This window comes from Vicia villosa, linkage group LG5 (assembly GCF_029867415.1).
Source record: "Vicia villosa cultivar HV-30 ecotype Madison, WI linkage group LG5, Vvil1.0, whole genome shotgun sequence".
NCBI classification, from domain to species: domain Eukaryota; kingdom Viridiplantae; phylum Streptophyta; class Magnoliopsida; order Fabales; family Fabaceae; genus Vicia; species Vicia villosa.
Genome location: NC_081184.1, coordinates 97,326,086 through 97,349,063, shown reverse-complemented (window position 1 = coordinate 97,349,063; position 22,978 = coordinate 97,326,086). Strand labels below are relative to the sequence as shown.

Here is a 22,978-nt window from a genome sequence, read left to right as displayed (position 1 = left end):
AGATCACTTTGAATATTTGAGGAATATCATTTGAATTCAAGAGTATATTAAGTTACTTCAAGGATACATTGTCAAAATTGAAGTACGCGAGGAATCCAAGAAAATCACACATTTTGACTTACCGTTGACTTTTTGGCTAATTTTGACTTTTTGGTCAAACTATCTACCAAAGTCAAATCGGTCCAAAAATCTAGTGCCTAGCTACTATCTAAGTCAGCCTCATACTGGTACACCACCAGTCCAAGGGGTGCTTCATATGGGTAGATGTGAACTCAAAATCTCAAATTGATAAAATTCTATTTCACTCAGATCAGGTCTATGTCCATGATACAAACCCTCACTGATTCAAACAAGTGGTTCACCATGGTTCAAATATCCAATTACATAACCTTAATTTACAAAAATTCCTCATAATTCAAACTGTTACATAGAAGACTATGAAGCTGAAGACTCTGCTATATTTCTTCCTGTCCTCATTTTCTGCTCCATCAAGTTCACCTCCATCAGCGTTTTTCTCCATATCTCGATTCCACGACCATGCATCAAATCCAATTCTGACTTGCATAAAAGAAAAGGAATAAGGGCAGCTTGTAAGCAAACAAAAAAAAAACATAATACGTCATAGTGTGACCGTCGTACCTGCAACATGCCATATCAGTTCATCACTAAGACAAAGTCAGAAACCAACACATATCCATACTAATTTCTAACCAAGTACTAACAGCCCCATACCCATACCTAAATCCATGACATAAAAATCGGTTCACATAAACTACATCACGCCCCCATCTCTTTGATAAAACAATTCTAAAATTCAGAATCAGTCCAAGCTCACCACCCATAAACTAGCCCTGCATAAACAAGAAAAGAAAAAAGGAAAAGCATTCGGTTCAGTTCCGCAAACTAAACAAAATCCACATCCACCAATTTATAACTAATATCCATTCAAATAACAGTCTACCAACAGCCTTTACACTAGCAGCTTGCAAACAGCATATCAGTTTCTTACCAAACACTTACACATACAAGCTACAGCAAAACAAAATCATACACTCGCCAATTCCGACCCACATTCAATTTGCTGCAGCCCTGCAAAAACCAATACAATCCGCATCAATTTAAAACCACACATACATATTACAAATGAAACCACATAACACCATATCAGGTCCATAAGAAATTCAAATAGATCCACATACCCCTGCTGCTGACTTGTATAATCTCACTTGCCACAGTTCAACAATAAGTCAGCATCCTGTCAGCCTAAGCTCGCTTCGGTTCGAGTTTGATTGAAACAGCCCCATCAACCACATCCATTCAAGATTCAGACCTGTAAAACAAGATTTGAACAACATCAGATTCAGCAACAAGCCATGGTTCAATATCAACGCACTAAGTCCCGTTCGCAGCTTCACATCCACGCACTGAATAAATCAAACACAATGCAATAACTCTTTCCAGCCGTAATACCTGACAGTTAGTTACAAAAAACCGCAGCCTGCATCAAAGAAATAAAGTCCGCATCAATAACCAGCTCACACCTATACTCGTACTAAAGAATCAGTTACAAACTAACTCTCAATACCTAACAGATTCCATAACTGTCATAACTCCTATAACTAACTTACTAACCATCCAAACAGAAAAATAACAAACATTTCTAACCGTCACGAACAAAAAGGGACTTTCCCCTGCCAGCATCATACACATACTATCCACTTTCATTACAGTTACCTGCATACATTTCAAACACTAACAGTTCATATATAACTTTAACAGAGTCACTTGGAACCACTTTCAAAACCAATTTCGAAACCATCTTCTAACTAACCAAACCAACTTAACTCCCCTAACAACCTTCCAACCATCTTCTAACTGTCAAAAACCCAACCACCTAACAGAATCACTAACTGCCATTTAACTAAACTCCTAACTTCCCAAACTAATTCAGTTTTCATTCCTAACCGAATTTGCCAGCTCACAACTCAAACTCATAACCGACTCGATCCTCACCACTAATCTCATAACAGAATTCAGCAAATCTAACGGCTATAATCTTTCCCTCTAACTGAATTCATCTCCATCTCAACCTATATAACAAAGCCTCCCTCCATAATTCAAACACTCACGCCATTTTTCACCTTCATTCTCCATCCAATCCATTCTTCTTCATCATCTTCACCTCACTCTTCACCATTCCCTTCCCTCTTCTCACTCTCTGCAACTTCACATCCTTTCATTCATACGCTCTCCACTATTGTTGTCAGAGCTTCTACCTCTGAAACTCTGAACAACAAGAGCTAAGCCTTCAATCTCGCACACTATTCACTCTTTTGCTGAGTTTATTTCTCGGCTCTCCATCAGTACTCCTTCAACACGACATCAACAACCACACACGATCTTTCTCCCTCAACGCACCAATACAGAGAACCGCGAAAATCACAAAGAAAGAGGACGAAGGATGTAGAAGAAGAGGAATATACAGTATAATAAACAAAAAAAGAAAAGGAAGACTTGTTTACCGGAGTTTCACGGTGGTCGGGAATCTCCGCCACCGTACCAAAGGCTCAGGTCTCCACACAGGTAAGTTTGACACATTTTCTGACTCCTCTCTAAGAGTTTTCATCTGATTAGAAGTTCTCTCGCTTCAATTGATAGAAATCTTGCTTGAATCTTGAAATCTAAGATCTAGGGTTCATCCTCCCCCTTTTCGATCCAGACGATTGCGCGCTCCTCATGAGAAATTGACGATAGGATTAAGCTCGGGGCGTAAGTTTAGGTTAGGTTTGTGTTTAGGTCGAGTCGATTGGGGGAGATTAGAGACGGTGGCGACGGCGGAGGACTCGCCGGAAATCGTATGTGAAACGAGAGAGAGAAGTGAGTTCGTAGAAGTTGAGGAGTCACACCGTTTAACAAAACCAAAACGCACCGTTTGCTTATCTCTTTTCTTTTAATTTTTCTTTTTTCTTTTTTCTTTTATTAAAAAGTGATAATAGATTTTGAATAAAAATCATGTAAAAGAAAACTGTAACAACAAAAGAGTCTGGGCCTGGTTTGCATTAGGTACTCCCCTGAAGGCCCATGTTGCGCCACTTTTTGGCAATATGAACAAACAAGAAAAAGCTCCTTGGACTGAATTATGTTCACACCCCCTGTAGGTCCGTCACACAGCCATTTTTGGCAAATCAGACTGCAAACAAGTAACAAAAACGCCCCTGGGCCTTAAGCTCTATGGGCCATGCGCCCTGCGGCTATTCACAATCCCTTTTTCACCGTTCACCCCCCTGTTTACATTTTCCTATCTAGATTCTATTAGTTTTTTTTTGCCATTTCTTTTAGTAATTAAAATGCTAATTTTCTACCATCATTTTAGACCTTTAATGCACATATTTTGACATAGTAAATATTCACAAAAAATATTAGTTTTTAGGCTATTTGTTTTTAGTCTTTTTACTTGACTTGCAATTCGATTTCTTTCATAAAAACTATAAAAATAATAGTACTCTTAATTCACTTTTGTGCTATATTTTGAATTGTTCTTTTTCATGCTATTTTCAATATTCTACTTAGCACTTTATTTTTCATGCTTCTTTTGTCCCTAACCTTAGGTAGACACCATGATAATATTAGGTAGAAATCCCTTTCATACTTAGGCTAGTTTTCTTAGGCTAGTTCTTTTTCTTTTCAACTTTAAAACACTTAACAATTACTTGACTAATTTCCCATAAAAAACACCAAGAAAACTCATAAAAAATGACTAATAAATACTTTGACTAATAAAAAGGGAATGGAAGCTTGTAACTTCTCTTGCTTAAGGGATGTTCGAGTGCTTGTGGCTCCCTTGCTTAAGGGTTCCATTCAGGCGTAAGTTCCCAACCTCTAAAAAACACAAACCAAAGAGTAACTCGAGTTTCCCTTGCTTAAGGGATTTCCTCGAAACACTCAAACTCTCCCTCTCTTCTCTCGCTTTCTTAAGGGCACCGTTATTTCCGCTCCATTGCATCCTAGGCTGTCCCCTTGTGCAAGAGCGCGAACGTTAACGCCGCCCAACTAAAAAACACAAAAACAAACAGAAACTATGGAGCCGAACTACGGCGCTCTGATTCCTGAAAAGGATACGTAGGCATCAAGTCGCGGGGCTTGAACGAGCACACTTGTAAATATTCCTTCTTCTCCCCGTATCTCTTTTGCATTCATTCGCATATAGACATAGACATAGTACACACCCATTAGATAGAAACAAACATAGGTGGATACCATCGAGTACGATGGGCGTGAGGGGTGCTAATACCTTCCCCTCGCGTAACCGACTCCCGTGCCTTGATTCTCTGGTCGCAAGACCTTGTTCCTTCCTTTGTTAGGTTTTCTGATATTCCTTTCCCTTATGGGATAAATATATTGGTGGCGACTCTGTTCATTTTTCGCGAGCGTGCGACAGCTGGCGACTCTGCTGGGGATGTTGCTAGACCTGTTGCTGGTCCATCCTTAGTGAGTCGATCCTAGCCTGCGTTTGTTTGTTTATTTACTGGGTGTTTACTTGCTTTTATGTCTATACCTTGAATATATATTTGCATGTTTATTTTTCTGCTTGCATATCATGTTTATTTCTGTTCGCGCATCATGCATATGGATTATATTTTGTGTTCCTTGGGGTCTTCTGTTCTGTTTTGCAGGTGGGGGGTTTGTGTGAGGTAAAAGGCCCACTACCCAGGCCAAGTGACACATAGGATTAGCGTGGATGCTCATGTTGACTACCGTAGCGCTTGCTATGGATGAGTTCAATATGGGGTACCACAACTGGGCGAGGTTCTTTCATGGAACACTGTGTCTGGCACGCTTGTTGTCTCAAACACTTTGTACCCCATGGGAACTGTAGACCCTGGTGACCATTAGGGACCACTTGTCCGTGTCTAGACTACATACCCGTGAGATTGGGGTGGGACAGGAAACCTTGGCTCCTACATACCATTGCTTCTTCATATTTGAGGTCGGACCTTTATTTGGTCTGTTCTCATGGTGCTTGATATTCTGGTATTCAAAAAGGCGTCGAACCTTTGATCCTGTGACGTTTGGCCTGTACAGAGGTTTCATATCAGTTATTCAGAGGATTGTACAGTGGTTACTAAGATTATATGGACCTTGATCCCATGCCTTTGCATTGCATACCATCATTGTTTCATCCACTTCATTTGTGAGGGATCCTAAAGTCTATTTCCGAAAAAAGAATGAAAAGAAAAAAAAGAAATGGAAAAGCAAAAAAAAAGGGAAAGAAAAGAAAAGATATTCTATACAAAAAACAAAAAAAAAACAAAAAACTTTGATTCCAAAAGAGAACAAAAAAGTGTGAAAAGATTTTAGGATCTCTCATAAACGAAACATGCATTCATACTATCATGCGTTTCATGGTTCTCTCAGATACTTATGGGACCCTTTCTCTTCAGATTTCAAGATCAACAACAAATTTGACTTCTCACCGCCACGACTCTAAAATCAACTATGGAACAACTCCGTGAGGAAATGGATGAGATGAGGGAACAAATGGGTCATCTTATGTTGGAGATGCAAGACTTGGTCCATAATCAGGATGCACTAAAGGAGGAAAATAGTCAGTTGAAGACTCAATTGAGCTTGGTCATGGAAGTTCTGAAGACGGTATTAAGGAAGGAAGGTGATGTTGTTCCTGTTGCTGCAACAGAAGTTGTTGATTCCTTCTCCCCAATAGGATCTCTTTTCACTCATGGGATGCCTCAGGGAGCTCTCCCTCAATTTCAAGTGCCATTGCCTCCACGTCAAAATGTTCATGCCCCTAGAATGAATCGAGGAGACCAAATGTGTGGAAAAAAACCTAAGATACCTCAGAGGCTTATCAATCCGGTCCCGATGCCTTATGCTCAGTTACTTCCTCGCCTGCTAGAACTTCAGTTGATTGAGCTACGAGAGTCGGCTATGCCTGAAAAGCTTCCTCCCAATTTTGATGCCAATGCTCGATGCGAGTTCCATTCCAAGGCACCTGGCCATGATGTTGAGAATTGTAGGGCACTGAAACATCAAGTTCAAGATCTCATTGATTCAAAAGTGATTTTGTTCACCCCTGAGGGTATGTTTGTTCGAGGAAATGGGGTTCCAATTGCGGCGGAAGAAAGGGTTGATTCATACTTCTATGTCAGATCTACTTCAAATCAGAAGCATAATGCACCATCTTGGGTTCCAGGTTTCCCACCTCATCAGTCTCCATTTGTTTCACAACCAGGTCAAAAGAGGAAGACACCTGAACAGAATGGGTACTGGAATCATTGCCATCAGCAGGGTCCACAAATGCCAAGGAGACCACCAAGAAGAATTGACCCAATTCCTATGACCTATAGTCAGCTGCTTTCTCATTTGCTCAAGGATTCTTTGGTCCAACTAAGGGAGTTTAAGCCCCCCCCAACACCAATTCCTCAAGGATATGACTTAAATGCAAGGTGTGAGTACCATTCTGAGACATCTGGACATTCAACTGAGGATTGTAATATTTTGAAACACAAAGTCCAAGATCTCATTGACTCCAAAGTAATATCATTCACTCCAAATGGCCTGCGCATAAAACGAAGAGTTCATGCATGAGTGAATGTCCGTATTCCAAAAAGTATCAAAAAAAAAAAAGAAGAATAAGCCCAAATGGAGTCAAGGCTCCTCAACTATGGCAATCATCATTTCATTTTCGTACTCCCTATTTTGTTGAAGACTACTTCCTTGTCTGAGTTGGTTGGTATGATAATAATAAAAGCACCACAAATTCTCGAGCAACTTCGTCATAATCTTCTCCAAAAAAAAGAGAAATCAAGAATGTTTTGTAGAAGCATCTCTCATTCTCAAGGTTCTTATGCTCAGTTGTATCCGTGGAGGTTGGTGTTTCAGTTGGTGTTTGAGTTCTCTTTGCAACAAATAGCTTCTCTAAGTTTGGTGATTACGCAAGGTTCCTCCATGTTTGATGGCAAATACTTCTTCAATGAATATGCTTGGGGCTCCCGATCGAGGGATAAGCAAGACCTGGTCTATCTTGAGCATTGCGCCATTTGCATTGCTCGAATCCCTTAAAGCATTACAAATTCTTGGGTGACTTCGTCAGAATCTTCTTCCATGTGGTAATCAAGAGTGTTCTACAAAATGCTTCTCATTCTAAAGTTGCTTCCCCGTTTGTTGGAACCACAATTGGTTAAGATTCTAGTATTGGGTCTTCTTCACCACAAAAGCTCTCCTAAGTTGATGATCATACTAGATTCTTCCCATTCATGATGGTGATTACTACTCTAGCAACTATGTTTGGGGCTCCCGCATGAGGGATAAGCAAGACGTACTCTTATCTTGAGCATTGCATCACTCGCATTGCTCGAATCCCTAAAGTAAGGCAAAAGTTTACAATTCATGGATGACTTCGTCGGGGTTCTCTTTTGAAGTAATCTGAAGTGTTTGGAAAGAACTACAGAAAGTATTCAAGAGCAACAAGTCCAGACGGAGTCAAGTCTCCTCAACAATGGCATTCATTTAGTTTCTTCATTGCATTCTCATTTGTAACATTTTATTGTTTGTTTAAGCATTGATAGCATGTAAAAACTTGTTAATTTCTGAATGAAAATAAAAATACATTGTTTATGTTCGTCTTGAAGCAATCCATTCGTTCTCACTCATAAAATGTTTTTGGCATTACGATACCAACTTTACTAATTGCTTGCTTATGCAAAAAGCTGAGGGAGAATGATGAAAGAAAAACGCAAAAATCTCTAATCATGTGTTTTTGAATAAAAAACCCTACTGAGGATGTACAGGCATTGCTTCAATTCCCCAAACACCGGAGATATAAGGGAGATAGACCCTCGTTAACCCCTTTGAGCCTTGAAGGAGGAGTTTCTTTTCTAATCACAAAAACCCTTATCTTAACCTTGGGGCAGGGTAGCGTTCATTTAACTTGATTGAGTGTTCAAAACTCACCAAAAGGGTGTATATCCAAGGATACAACAATGGTTATCCTTCCAAAGGTTGAGGAACGTCAAAACCGCAATGGTTTATCCTTATTCCATCAAAAGATCAAGAGATGACGATGCCACAATGGTAATCCTTCATCAAATCAAAGGAGTGAGGCGGTCGCGATCACCTCCAACAAATCAAAGACTATGCGAGGTCACACGACTTGTTCAAAAAAAAGGAGAGCAAAAAAAAAAAATGGCCAAAAATAATGAAAATAAAAGATGAAAAGAAAATGGCAAAAGAAAAAAAAGATGATGAAATTGCCAAGCAAGAACAAAGTCGTGTGACAATGAATCAGAAGAATAAAAGGTGAGCGACCGCCATGTCCAAAGAACCTCATCGATTCCTCAACCATTTCAAATTCCTTGTGAGGGATGAACACTCGTGTCGAGTTAGTTGAACATAGGACTGGAGAACATCACGAAGGGGGTGGGTACAAATAATTTTGAGCCTAAAAATCCTTTGTTTTCTGAAAACCGTGAACCCGACCAAGTTTCAACCCTTAAAAGTCCTAATTGAAGTAGGGTTTATTCTGAAAGCGCACTCTGATGGGATAGCGTTTAACTGACTCCCAATGAAGCGAGACTCATATCCATGTTGGTATCGTATGCTTGCTTTATCTTCCACATGCAAAAATCGAGGTTGTGTCGCAACCTCATTTCATAAAAAGTTTGTAACTTCAAGACTAACATAGGCTTTGCATTAGAATTATCATTCTTAGAATTAACATTCTTTTGCATGCATAATATGTGCTTAACATCAAGGAAATTTTCAAGGATGAGAATCAGTGAGCAACTTGATCATGTCAAAGTACAAGAGACTTGAGAACTCCAAGGAGTAAAAGCTAATCATCCCAAATGTTGACCATCGAGGGGCAGATTCTCTAAAGAACTCTGGGGGGCATGAATACTTGGTGCGTTCTTTGACTACTCTGTGGTGAAGAGTTTGAAGACTCCGTTGAGCATGGTAAAGTTGTTTCCATGTTTGTTTGACTTCAAAACAAAGAAAGCTCGAGGATTCTAGTCCGATGTACCTAATCAGGGGCAATTAAGTCGAGGTTTGACCTCTCAAAATCAGCATATCTGGGGCAATCAAGTCGAGGAATCTCTCTTGAGTTCAACCAATCCGGGGCAATCATGTCGAGGAATCTCTCTTGAGTCCAACCAATCTGGGGCAGTTACGTCGAGATTCGACAAATCTCTCCAAGAATCCTTTAGGGAAAATTCCTTCATGGGTCGTGAAACTTGGGGCAAGATCTTCTGAATTTTGTTGTCCTCTCCCTAATCATAGGAGTTTATTTCTCCTGGAACCTTGGTCTCTCCCCAAGCATGGAGTTTATTTCTCCCGAGAGTTTGTTCCATTCCTCAAGCATAGGAGTTTATTTCTCCTAGGAGTTGTCCTACTTCCCTAATCAAGGCTCCTTATCTGGATTTCTCATTCCCAACATGGTGAATCGAGGGAATCTCCTCAAGCTGAAAATCCTCCAAGCAGTGGCACATGGTGAGGAGTCAGAAATTATTCTTCAAGTCAAAGAAGGTGCATTTTACAAATCAAAGTCCAATATCTGTTGGCACCTCCACAATGGTCCTTAACACTAGGGGGATTCTCCCTGGTGTTTACCTCATCAATGCCTTTATTTGGCATCCTGCATATAGTGTTCACTGCATATAACATTGCATCCTCAAAAGCGTAGCATATCCGTCAAAGCGGATCATTACGCCACAAAAAATTCAAACATGCATACAAAGCATAAGCCAGATAATACAAAGCCGCACCCAGTCAAGACAATAATACATCCCCACACAAAAGGTTGTCCTTACAAATTCTGATTGATATCTGCTATTACATTTCAAATCTCTTCCAACCACGGTGCCGAGGCGAGGTATCTTCAATCTCTGATGAGTGTCTGACACAATGTCTTCTTTTGTCTCCTGGTGTCGAGTCGATGTTGAGTCATAGATCGTAAGAGATCTTATTCTTTCAGTCCTGAAGATCATGATTAGGTCTTCTCCTGGTGTCGAGTCGATGTTGAGTCATAGATCGTAAAAGATCTTATTCTTTCAAGTCGTACGAGATCCTCCCCTGGTGTCGAGTCGATGTTGAGCCATAGATCGTAAGAGATCTTATTCTTTCAGTCCTGAAGATCATGCTTAGGTCTTCTCCTGATGTCGAGTCGATGTTGAGTCATAGATCGTAAGAGATCTTATTCTTTCAGTCCTGAAGATCATGCTTAGGTCTTCTCCCGGTGTCGAGTCGATGTTGAGCCATAGATCGTAAGAGATCTTATTCTTTCAGTCCTGAAGATCATGCTTAGGTCTTCTCCTGGTGTCGAGTCGATGTTGAGTCATAGATCGTAAGAGATCTTATTCTTTCAGTCCTGAAGATCATGCTTAGGTCTTCTCCTGGTGTCGAGTCGATGTTGAGTCATAGATCGTAAGAGATCTTATTCTTTCAGTCCTGAAGATCATGCTTAGGTCTTCTCCTGGTGTCGAGTCGATGTTGAGTCATAGATCGTAAGAGATCTTATTCTTTCAGTCCTGAAGATCATGCTTAGGTCTTCTCCTGGTGTCGAGTCGATGTTGAGTCATAAATCGTAAGAGATCTTATTCTTTCAGTCCTGAAGATCATGCTTAAGTCTTCTCCCGGTGTCGAGTCGATGTTGAGTCATAGATCGCCACGAGATCTTATTCCTTTCAGTCCTGATGTTGAGTCGTAAATCGCACGAGGTCTTTTTCTTTCGGTCATTGTTTCATACAACCACTCTCTTTGAAAATCCCGTGTCGGCACTGCTACCACGTTATAAGCTATCTCCATCCAAATCCATTGTTCACTGTAAATATATCCACCAGAAAAACAAAAATTCTCTTTCCCCAGCAGATATCAAAACAAAAAGAAAATAAGGATAACACTTACACCATCTTCTCTTTAGGACAAATTTCTGGTACTTTGATATTTAATCTTCTTCTACCTTGAATGCTCGAAAGGCTAGCGCCAATCTCACCTTCAGGTTTAAGACGATTAAATAGGGGCAGCTGTCATACCCCAAATTTGTCCTACCCCTTGACTTAATTTCTAACTGGCTGATGCATTTCACAATCTCATGTACATGCCTCCCATTAGGTCGTCTAACTCATGCATTCATTAATCATTAACTTTGCATCGGATCAAGGATCTTAGAAGCTAGGGTTTTTATATGGTTGTTCATTGTGGGCTTCTTTCTCATCAAGCTAAGAAGACTACCTTTCATTTATGTTTCTCATCAAAATTCATCAAGAACAAGGATTAGGGTTTGTTTTCCTAATTCTATTGGATCGAGGTTCTTTGGATTAAGGCTGGAGGGATTTTGTATGAATTTCACCATCAAATGATTTTCATGGCGCTACAGTTCGGAGTAGGGACCAAGTTGAGATTTCTTCATTCACAAGCCATATGTTGGTTTTCGAGGATTAACAGGCAAATGAATTGATTGGTTTCAAGTTTAAACATGGGAAGCAAGAGGTTCATTTGACTGGGAAGAAGATCACTTTGAATATTTGAGGAATATCATTTGAATTCAAGAGTATATTAAGTTACTTCAAGGATACATTGTCAAAATTGAAGTACGCGAGGAATCCAAGAAAATCACACATTTTGACTTACCGTTGACTTTTTGGCTAATTTTGACTTTTTGGTCAAACTATCTACCAAAGTCAAATCGGTCCAAAAATCTAGTGCCTAGCTACTATCTAAGTCAGCCTCATACTGGTACACCACCAGTCCAAGGGGTGCTTCATATGGGTAGATGTGAACTCAAAATCTCAAATTGATAAAATTCTATTTCACTCAGATCAGGTCTATGTCCATGATACAAACCCTCACTGATTCAAACAAGTGGTTCACCATGGTTCAAATATCCAATTACATAACCTTAATTTACAAAAATTCCTCATAATTCAAACTGTTACATAGAAGACTATGAAGCTGAAGACTCTGCTATATTTCTTCCTGTCCTCATTTTCTGCTCCATCAAGTTCACCTCCATCAGCGTTTTTCTCCATATCTCGATTCCACGACCATGCATCAAATCCAATTCTGACTTGCATAAAAGAAAAGGAATAAGGGCAGCTTGTAAGCAAACAAAAAAAAAACATAATACGTCATAGTGTGACCGTCGTACCTGCAACATGCCATATCAGTTCATCACTAAGACAAAGTCAGAAACCAACACATATCCATACTAATTTCTAACCAAGTACTAACAGCCCCATACCCATACCTAAATCCATGACATAAAAATCGGTTCACATAAACTACATCACGCCCCCATCTCTTTGATAAAACAATTCTAAAATTCAGAATCAGTCCAAGCTCACCACCCATAAACTAGCCCTGCATAAACAAGAAAAGAAAAAAGGAAAAGCATTCGGTTCAGTTCCGCAAACTAAACAAAATCCACATCCACCAATTTATAACTAATATCCATTCAAATAACAGTCTACCAACAGCCTTTACACTAGCAGCTTGCAAACAGCATATCAGTTTCTTACCAAACACTTACACATACAAGCTACAGCAAAACAAAATGATACACTCGCCAATTCCGACCCACATTCAATTTGCTGCAGCCCTGCAAAAACCAATACAATCCGCATCAATTTAAAACCACACATACATATTACAAATGAAACCACATAACACCATATCAGGTCCATAAGAAATTCAAATAGATCCACATACCCCTGCTGCTGACTTGTATAATCTCACTTGCCACAGTTCAACAATAAGTCAGCATCCTGTCAGCCTAAGCTCGCTTCGGTTCGAGTTTGATTGAAACAGCCCCATCAACCACATCCATTCAAGATTCAGACCTGTAAAACAAGATTTGAACAACATCAGATTCAGCAACAAGCCATGGTTCAATATCAACGCACTAAGTCCCGTTCGCAGCTTCACATCCACGCACTGAATAAATCAAACACAATGCAATAACTCTTTCCAGCCGTAATACCTGACAGTTAGTTACAAAAAACCGCAGCCTGCATCAAAGAAATAAAGTCCGCATCAATAACCAGCTCACACCTATACTCGTACTAAAGAATCAGTTACAAACTAACTCTCAATACCTAACAGATTCCATAACTGTCATAACTCCTATAACTAACTTACTAACCATCCAAACAGAAAAATAACAAACATTTCTAACCGTCACGAACAAAAAGGGACTTTCCCCTGCCAGCATCATACACATACTATCCACTTTCATTACAGTTACCTGCATACATTTCAAACACTAACAGTTCATATATAACTTTAACAGAGTCACTTGGAACCACTTTCAAAACCAATTTCGAAACCATCTTCTAACTAACCAAACCAACTTAACTCCCCTAACAACCTTCCAACCATCTTCTAACTGTCAAAAACCCAACCACCTAACAGAATCACTAACTGCCATTTAACTAAACTCCTAACTTCCCAAACTAATTCAGTTTTCATTCCTAACCGAATTTGCCAGCTCACAACTCAAACTCATAACCGACTCGATCCTCACCACTAATCTCATAACAGAATTCAGCAAATCTAACGGCTATAATCTTTCCCTCTAACTGAATTCATCTCCATCTCAACCTATATAACAAAGCCTCCCTCCATAATTCAAACACTCACGCCATTTTTCACCTTCATTCTCCATCCAATCCATTCTTCTTCATCATCTTCACCTCACTCTTCACCATTCCCTTCCCTCTTCTCACTCTCTGCAACTTCACATCCTTTCATTCATACGCTCTCCACTATTGTTGTCAGAGCTTCTACCTCTGAAACTCTGAACAACAAGAGCTAAGCCTTCAATCTCGCACACTATTCACTCTTTTGCTGAGTTTATTTCTCGGCTCTCCATCAGTACTCCTTCAACACGACATCAACAACCACACACGATCTTTCTCCCTCAACGCACCAATACAGAGAACCGCGAAAATCACAAAGAAAGAGGACGAAGGATGTAGAAGAAGAGGAATATACAGTATAATAAACAAAAAAAAGAAAAGGAAGACTTGTTTACCGGAGTTTCACGGTGGTCGGGAATCTCCGCCACCGTACCAAAGGCTCAGGTCTCCACACAGGTAAGTTTGACACATTTTCTGACTCCTCTCTAAGAGTTTTCATCTGATTAGAAGTTCTCTCGCTTCAATTGATAGAAATCTTGCTTGAATCTTGAAATCTAAGATCTAGGGTTCATCCTCCCCCTTTTCGATCCAGACGATTGCGCGCTCCTCATGAGAAATTGACGATAGGATTAAGCTCGGGGCGTAAGTTTAGGTTAGGTTTGTGTTTAGGTCGAGTCGATTGGGGGAGATTAGAGACGGTGGCGACGGCGGAGGACTCGCCGGAAATCGTATGTGAAACGAGAGAGAGAAGTGAGTTCGTAGAAGTTGAGGAGTCACACCGTTTAACAAAACCAAAACGCACCGTTTGCTTATCTCTTTTCTTTTAATTTTTCTTTTTTCTTTTTTCTTTTATTAAAAAGTGATAATAGATTTTGAATAAAAATCATGTAAAAGAAAACTGTAACAACAAAAGAGTCTGGGCCTGGTTTGCATTAGGTACTCCCCTGAAGGCCCATGTTGCGCCACTTTTTGGCAATATGAACAAACAAGAAAAAGCTCCTTGGACTGAATTATGTTCACACCCCCTGTAGGTCCGTCACACAGCCATTTTTGGCAAATCAGACTGCAAACAAGTAACAAAAACGCCCCTGGGCCTTAAGCTCTATGGGCCATGCGCCCTGCGGCTATTCACAATCCCTTTTTCACCGTTCACCCCCCTGTTTACATTTTCCTATCTAGATTCTATTAGTTTTTTTTTGCCATTTCTTTTAGTAATTAAAATGCTAATTTTCTACCATCATTTTAGACCTTTAATGCACATATTTTGACATAGTAAATATTCACAAAAAATATTAGTTTTTAGGCTATTTGTTTTTAGTCTTTTTACTTGACTTGCAATTCGATTTCTTTCATAAAAACTATAAAAATAATAGTACTCTTAATTCACTTTTGTGCTATATTTTGAATTGTTCTTTTTCATGCTATTTTCAATATTCTACTTAGCACTTTATTTTTCATGCTTCTTTTGTCCCTAACCTTAGGTAGACACCATGATAATATTAGGTAGAAATCCCTTTCATACTTAGGCTAGTTTTCTTAGGCTAGTTTTCTTAGGCTAGTTCTTTTTCTTTTCAACTTTAAAACACTTAACAATTACTTGACTAATTTCCCATAAAAAACACCAAGAAAACTCATAAAAAATGACTAATAAATACTTTGACTAATAAAAAGGGAATGGAAGCTTGTAACTTCTCTTGCTTAAGGGATGTTCGAGTGCTTGTGGCTCCCTTGCTTAAGGGTTCCATTCAGGCGTAAGTTCCCAACCTCTAAAAAACACAAACCAAAGAGTAACTCGAGTTTCCCTTGCTTAAGGGATTTCCTCGAAACACTCAAACTCTCCCTCTCTTCTCTCGCTTTCTTAAGGGCACCGTTATTTCCGCTCCATTGCATCCTAGGCTGTCCCCTTGTGCAAGAGCGCGAACGTTAACGCCGCCCAACTAAAAAACACAAAAACAAACAGAAACTATGGAGCCGAACTACGGCGCTCTGATTCCTGAAAAGGATACGTAGGCATCAAGTCGCGGGGCTTGAACGAGCACACTTGTAAATATTCCTTCTTCTCCCCGTATCTCTTTTGCATTCATTCGCATATAGACATAGACATAGTACACACCCATTAGATAGAAACAAACATAGGTGGATACCATCGAGTACGATGGGCGTGAGGGGTGCTAATACCTTCCCCTCGCGTAACCGACTCCCGTGCCTTGATTCTCTGGTCGCAAGACCTTGTTCCTTCCTTTGTTAGGTTTTCTGATATTCCTTTCCCTTATGGGATAAATATATTGGTGGCGACTCTGTTCATTTTTCGCGAGCGTGCGACACATCTATCAGAGCATGACACCTGACGCTAAATACTAGATCGACTTATGAGCTAATCCTCACCAAGTCAGCCGCTATCCTCAATCTAAAAATGACAACAAGTAAGGGTGACTCTCATCACAAATAACCAATATCATTGCATCATAAACAACAATATATCATAGTTATACCAGTCACCCAATCGTTTCATATTCAGACACATCATCGTCACACATTCACAATCACCAAGTCATCATGCAACATATATTACTCATGTTATAAAAGTCATGCATATGTATGAAACTGACATTATGCATGTGGTACCAACATCATCAATGGGAAAACCCACCGACCGATCTAACCTCTTCAAGATACGGCCCTTCCAGTACAATTCCATACAATAGGAATTATACTCTTCACTGATTCCCCACATCATTAGGATTCAGCCCTCAACAATGATTATGAATGCATGCAAACATATATACAACATACTTTCATCATCATCATACTATGAGCAACATCATCTTATACTCACTTCATCATCATCATCATCATCAACAAGCATGTTCATATATACATTAACATCATTCAATAAAATCATATATCAATAATTCATACAGATTATCACTTCAAAAGTTACACGTCGTCAAAATTTCAAAATTCACAAAACAGCAAAATTTGTATCTCACGCTGGCCATACGCGTACCAACAGATCCAAAAATCCACAACACACGCACCATCTGCGTATCATACGCGTATGAACAGAACCAGTTTTCCATACAAAACACACGCGTACGCGTACCAGCAAGCTATACGCATACCAGCCAGTCACCATGCGCGTATCTTATGCGTATGAGAAGAAGGTGCATTCTGAGGCACAATTGGGGAGCGTACCATACGCGTACCACCCCCCATACGCGTATCATACGCGTACCATACGCGAATGGACAACATTTCCAAAAACATGCGACTTACCCATTCGTCTTCCTCGCGAATCCATTCGTTACAGCCTGCGATTTGGGTCTCAAACTAGAAATTCCATATTCTAAACAGCATAGGATTCATCCAACATCAATAGAATATGACCCTATATTCGATTTTACTCATCATAACCTAATTCTACTTAGTTATTAGGGATTAACACTCATAGATTTCAACCCAATGATGAACACAACAGTAAAACCAGAACATAGAACCTATTGATCTAAACAATACTCTTAATCAACATCGTCATCCACAACACGATAATAGAGATTAAATGGAGAGTCCCCCCTTACCTTAGCCAAGAGTTCTTGATCTTTTGTCACTCCTTCTTCAGTTCTCCTTCATGTTCTTCTTGTTCCTAAACCTTGAGTCTCTCTTTTCACGTTCTGTCCTTTCTTTCCCAATTATAATTATTTTATGAAAACTAATAATAAAATTAGTGTTCCTCAATTCTAATAATATCTCACACATGGCCCAATTGCCATAAACCACAATCTTTTCCATTATTTTCATAAAATCCTTAATAATTTTAATCATTTAATCCAATATCCAAATTAAATTAAAATTAAAATTATACGGGTGTTACACTAACCTCTAGGGTACTCCCTTATTGATTTCCTTTGATTATATGGTTGTGTCCCTCAAATATAGAGGTACCTAATAGCAAATGTCCCTCGATAAACAAAAATCATCAAAGATCATGGTCCCTCAATGACGCTCGAATTGCTGCCTACAAAAACATGATCTTGTCCCTTGAATGGTTGCCTAATGAAAGATGATTGTCCCTTAGATATTGCTATAGGTACCTCTACTTGTTGCCTTCAACAACCTCCGATGACCCTTCAATTGGCCCGTACATTCAATCAATGGGACTACCTACCACAAATGGTAAGGATAGCCTTATCTATCCTAGGAGAGAAAAAAGCATAGAAAAAGACAAAACTTAGGGTAGTGTTCTTAAATTGCTTGCTCAATTAAAAAAGCTTTTCGCATTTCTCTTTTCAAAGACTAAGGCTACGCTTTTAAGCTAAAGTCCTTAAACATCTTTTCAAAACAAACATGAGCTAAGCAAATTAAGAGCCCGTAGATAACTACGGTTGAAAAGGATGCTAATACTTCCCTTTTCATAATCTACCCCTCGGGCCTATTTTTCTTCAAAGGTATTTTTCTGTTCTTTTTTCCCTTCCGAGTTATTGGTTAAAATAAAAGTCGGTGGCGAATCTTGATCAGCGCAACACTTTGCTTTCAAAATAATAAAGTCAGTTCTCCCACCGAGTTACATAGTGACATATTCCATCCATGTAGAGTCCCTCATTGTAGTTATTGAAGGATAGAAAAACACTTAGACAGGGGGGGATTGAATAAGTGTAACTTAAAACTTGACAGATATAAATATTGAACACAATGATTTTTATCCTGGTTTGTTGTTAACCAAACTACTTCAGTCCACCCCTTTAGAGTGATTTACCTCAATTGAGGATTTAATCCACTAATCAATCTTGATTACAATGGTTCTCCACTAAGAACTCTCTCTAAGTCTTCTAGAGTCTACAGATCACAACTTGATCACTCTAGGAATTCCTTTATAATCAATGTAAAATAAATATTACAAGAGTTTAGATTGCTTCTTGAAAAGATGTAATCACCAAGTGATATTTCTCTTAAGTTCTAATGCTTAACACTCACTAAGATATTACAAAGCTGTGAGGTTGAAGATGAAGTTCTTCTTTGCTTTTCACGATTTCAGTTTGTTAGCATTTTTGTTCTTTTGTGCAAGAGTTGTCTTCTGCTTCTGAATTAGAACTTCTATATATAGGCGTTGAGGAAATGTTAAAGTTGGGAGCATTTAATGCTTTGCATGAATAGTACAATGCTGCATTTAATGTTTCACTCTTTTGTAAACTACCTCGAGCCATGCTTTTTCTACTTTTACTGACTTTGCCTTTTGTAGCTTATACGTTCCTTTTGTCACTCAGAGATTTTACGTTATAGGATTTTCATCTCGTACTTGCTTCTGGACTCATACTTTGTAGATTAACGTTTGAATATCAGAGTCTTCAGCTATTGGTGCAGATGCAACTTCAGTCACTCACTCTATGGAAGTGCTTTGAGCATGATACCAACAGAGCTTTGATGCTTTCCGGATCATGTTCTGATTTCTTCAAGACCATATTCTGATGTTTGACACAACATGTTCTGACGAAGCCATCCAGAACTTTTGGGTCGGTGCTTTTCAGCGTTGTTTCAGTGCATACTTATTATACTTTTCCTAAAATGGAAATCGTGAATAATTAGAGTATCACATTGTCTTATACAAAATTCATACACAATGTTATCATCAAAACAAAGAATATTAATCAGAACATTTCTTGTTTTAACAATATCCCCATTTTTGATGATGACAAAAACATACATAATTGATATAAATTTGTATCTAGAATATCAGATGAAAAAGACAATACTTAGATACAGCATTAAAGCATTTTAATTAGAGGGTGTGAATATGTCTCCCCCTAAGATTAACAATCTCCCCCTGAAACTAATACTAGAATAATTTATAAATAAAAGACTTCCCTAAGTATTTTCCATTTCAGATGAGACTTTCACGTTGAACTTTAAACTTCAGAGCTTTACTTCAGAGCTTCCATTGGACAACTTCAGAGCTTTGAGTTTCTTTTAGTGATTAACTTGGCTTTATCAGAGCATCAAGAATACTTGCTTGTATCAGAGATTTAGCTTCTTGTACCAAGACATTGCTTGCTTCTGATCTTGAAGCTTCTTATACTAGAGCATTAAGCTTGCTTTAACTCTTCAATAGCTTTTCTTCAGATGCGTTGCTCCCCATATTGAGATTGTTCAGAGTATCACATTCCTGCAAAACTATCAGAGACAGAAAACTTGCAATAATTTTTAGGAATGTTGAGACTTAAGCCCAGGAATTGATATTATAAATCAATTCAATTAGCACGCTTCTCCCCCTTTTTGTCATAACATGAAAAAGTATAAAAGATTCAAATGTAAGACACACAGAGTGAAGAGAAAAGATATATCATTGATTAATCAGAAGAGAGAGAATACAAGAAGATGCAAACAAAATAGATGCAAGAAACAAGATAACAATCTAAGACACAAGACATACTACGACTGGGTAAGCCTAGAGGCCAAAGCTGCTAGAAGGTTCTTAATATCAGCGGTGTCTTCAGCTTGCTTCTTTGAAGATTCTTCATATCTTTGCATTCAAGTTCTAAATTCAGCATTTGTGTCATCTTGCTTGTCCAGACGACTAAACAAAGAAGCTTGATTCTGTTGGAGTTCCTTCAGAGTGTTCATCAGAACATAAGTAGAATGACTAGTAGAAGAAGCAACAAAGTTATCTTCTAGAACAGGATGAGAAGCATCAACTTCAACCATTTGAGCATCAACAAGATTTTCCTGAACAGGAATTTCTTCAGCAGGGTGCTCTTGAACAGGTTGCTCTTCAGCACTTTCTTCTTCTTATTCTTCAACCGGATACTCAATGACTGGATACACCAAGTCAGGATACTCTTTCAAAGGATTCTCTCTGAACCAGTTAAATAGAGCCTGAAAATCTCCTGTTAGAACTGTGAGATGATAAGGCTTCCATACAACCAGAGCCAAGGGATTTTCTACTTCCATCTCATCAACAAAAGGCTTTTCTTCTAGAGGCCTCCAGTCAGTGATAGGATGGTAATACCTACCACTTCCAAAATCCATAGTTAGTCCAACAGGACCAGGAGCACCAGCAAGGTAATCCTTCTGGAGATCCAGAAACTCAGCCTTTACATCTTCAAAGAAAGCGTTCCAGTGCTTTTCAGCAGCTACATGATCCAACTTGGAATCATGAGCAACCTTCATAACTTCTAACCCTTTTTTGACCTTATAGGTTAATGATTCAAAACGTACATCAATAGAAGGTTTTGGAGGGTTATTTCTGAGAGGGGTGATTGGAGAATATGGTTTGAGAATGGAGAGGGGTTTTTCTTGGTGGAAGAAGGCGTAAGGTTGAGGTTCTCTATCAAGCACAAAAGATGTGTTTGAAGAGGATGGTAGAAGAGATGATTCAGCTTCATTGTCAGAGTCTAAGACTACGACAATGGGGTCAGAAGAAATGTTTTGAGGTTTGAAAGAGTTCATGAGGCGAATGAAAGAATCAGAAAAAGATGATTCTGGAGAAGGGAGGTTGAATAACACAGGAATGTCAACAGTAGGTTCATATTTAGAATGTGGAGGAGGTTTATTGGTGGATATTATGGCGTGAGGAGGAATGATGGTATTTAAAGGTGTTGGTTCAAGAATTGGTTCAGAAACAGGAGAAGGTTTAGAGTCAAGAATAGGCTGTTTGCCTTTAGACTTGGGTGAGGCAGAAGATGGAGGGTTAGAAATTTTGGTGGTTGGAGGAGGATTTTCTGGGGCTTTTTCTGGTGATATTTTTGGGGGAGCTTCTATTGATATATTTTTAGAAATTAAAACTGGAACATAAACAGGCTCAGAAATAGAAATACTTGAAGATTTTTGCTTCTTCTGAGGCTTGGAAGGTCCATCTCCAACAGTCTTCCTTTTCTTTTCCTTCTTCTTCTCTTCCTTCTTCTCTTCTTTCTTTTTCTTCTCTTCCTTCTTTTATTCTTTCTTCTCTTCTTTATTTTCTTGATTTTCTTCTTGAATTACCAACTTCTCTTTCTTCTCTTACTTCTCCCTATTTCCTTCTTGTTGGTCTTGCTTTCTTTTCTTATTCTTTTTCTCTTCCTCTTTTTTTGGTACTTAATCATCTATAGTGAGAGCCTTATGTTTTCTGATTCATATAGGATCATACTTAGAGCCATCCTGTTTACACATCGCTATATAGTGGACAACAAAATCAGGATGTTCATTCTTGAAAAATAATTCAAAGTCAGCCAGAGCAGGAGCTTTTTTGGTCAAAACTTCATTGTCCACGCTGGGAGTAGCATCAATGGTCTAAAATATACTCATCTTCTTGAGAGTGTAAGCATTCATGGTGCTTCCACTCGTTGTATACAGATCCTTGATAATTTCAACTTTCTATAGATCACCAACCACTCCAGTCAGGACTAGAAGATCTGTGATTATTCTTCTAAAAGGAATGATGTTCCTCTTGAACTTGGGATTCTTCAGTCTGAATTTTTTTCGAGAGTCCCTCACATGATTCCACATGTGGTTGAAGATGATGAAAGGAAGAACCACTTTCTCTTGTGTACCAATACAATACAGAATGTACTGTTGGTCCTTGTTGACATAGTTAGGCGAAACAATTGCTTTTCTATGATAGATGCAACCTAGAAGGATCTTAGCCCATATTCTGTAAGGAGCTTCAATTCCTTGATTTCCATAGACTCTTTTCCAGACTTGATGATTTCTGCATACACATCATTCCAATTTGTTCTTCCTAATATTGCTCCAGAAGCACCTTCAATAGTTTCCAAACCAAACAATTTTGTTAAAAGATTTTCAGTAATGGTGATTGCTTCGCCATGAACAATAGAAAGAATGGCTTTAGGCATGATTGTTGCATGAACCCAAAATTCTTTGACCAAATCTGGGTAAACTGATCCACACAAATTGTAAAAGAATGCTTCCCGACCCTGAAAAATCATGTTTTCCTTCAAATGAATGTCGTTGTCTTCTAGATTGTCAAAATCGATCATCATTTCACATATAACTTCTAAATCATCCATAGGAATCAAACAAGTCTTCTGCATAACAAGTTGTTGTTGAGGTTGATCTTGAACTTGTTGTTGTTGTTGCTGAGAAGACGAAGCATTCTTGGGATTTGATGAAGAAGCCATTGAAGCACCATTGAGATTTCTGGGTTTCTTACTTTTAGGGTTTTTAAAGAGAGAGAATAGAAGGCAGAAATGCATAAACAAAATGTAATGAAGGAGTGAAAAGAGAGAAAATGAATATGATGTGGGATTTTATAGACAATGACTTGAAAGCAAAATGCAATGAACTTCTGAATGCAAACAGTTACATAATGTAATGAATCAATCACATTTAATGCTGAA

At 38.8% G+C, this 22,978-nt stretch overlaps 1 protein-coding gene and 2 long non-coding RNA genes across 11 annotated transcripts; all 3 read right to left on the bottom strand.

Moving 5' to 3' along the window:
- Window positions 1-278: 278 nt before the first annotated feature.
- Window positions 279-2,947, bottom strand: LOC131606903 (uncharacterized). Of its 6 annotated transcripts, none has more exons than XR_009285105.1 (6): window positions 2,523-2,947; window positions 1,471-1,498; window positions 1,200-1,330; window positions 1,021-1,089; window positions 640-851; window positions 279-554 (listed from the first exon to the last, which is right to left on the bottom strand). It is a non-coding gene; the product is annotated as an uncharacterized LOC131606903 (long non-coding RNA). The 6 variants fall into 6 exon arrangements; XR_009285107.1 differs by having other exon boundaries at window positions 739-851; window positions 1,010-1,089; window positions 2,523-2,946; XR_009285104.1 differs by having other exon boundaries at window positions 279-639; window positions 739-851; window positions 1,010-1,089; window positions 2,523-2,945.
- Window positions 2,948-11,802: 8,855 nt separating this feature from the next.
- LOC131606901 (uncharacterized) lies at window positions 11,803-14,475 on the bottom strand. Of its 4 annotated transcripts, none has more exons than XR_009285102.1 (6): window positions 14,048-14,475; window positions 12,995-13,022; window positions 12,724-12,854; window positions 12,534-12,613; window positions 12,164-12,375; window positions 11,803-12,078 (listed from the first exon to the last, which is right to left on the bottom strand). It is a non-coding gene; the product is annotated as an uncharacterized LOC131606901 (long non-coding RNA). The 4 variants fall into 4 exon arrangements; XR_009285099.1 differs by having other exon boundaries at window positions 11,803-12,163; window positions 12,263-12,375; window positions 14,048-14,473; XR_009285101.1 differs by having other exon boundaries at window positions 12,263-12,375; window positions 14,048-14,473.
- A 7,774-nt stretch (window positions 14,476-22,249) lies between these two features.
- Window positions 22,250-22,759, bottom strand: LOC131605048 (uncharacterized). The gene has a single exon (XM_058877446.1). The coding sequence runs from the start codon at window positions 22,757-22,759 to the stop codon at window positions 22,250-22,252; it is 510 nt and encodes a 169-aa protein (XP_058733429.1).
- Between the last annotated feature and the right edge of the window lie 219 nt (window positions 22,760-22,978).

Bases quoted from the DNA above. Each gene is read 5' to 3' on its own strand.
- LOC131605048 (XM_058877446.1), bottom strand. From the start codon at position 22,759: ATGGCTTCTTCATCAAATCCCAAGAATGCTTCGTCTTCTCAGCAACAA.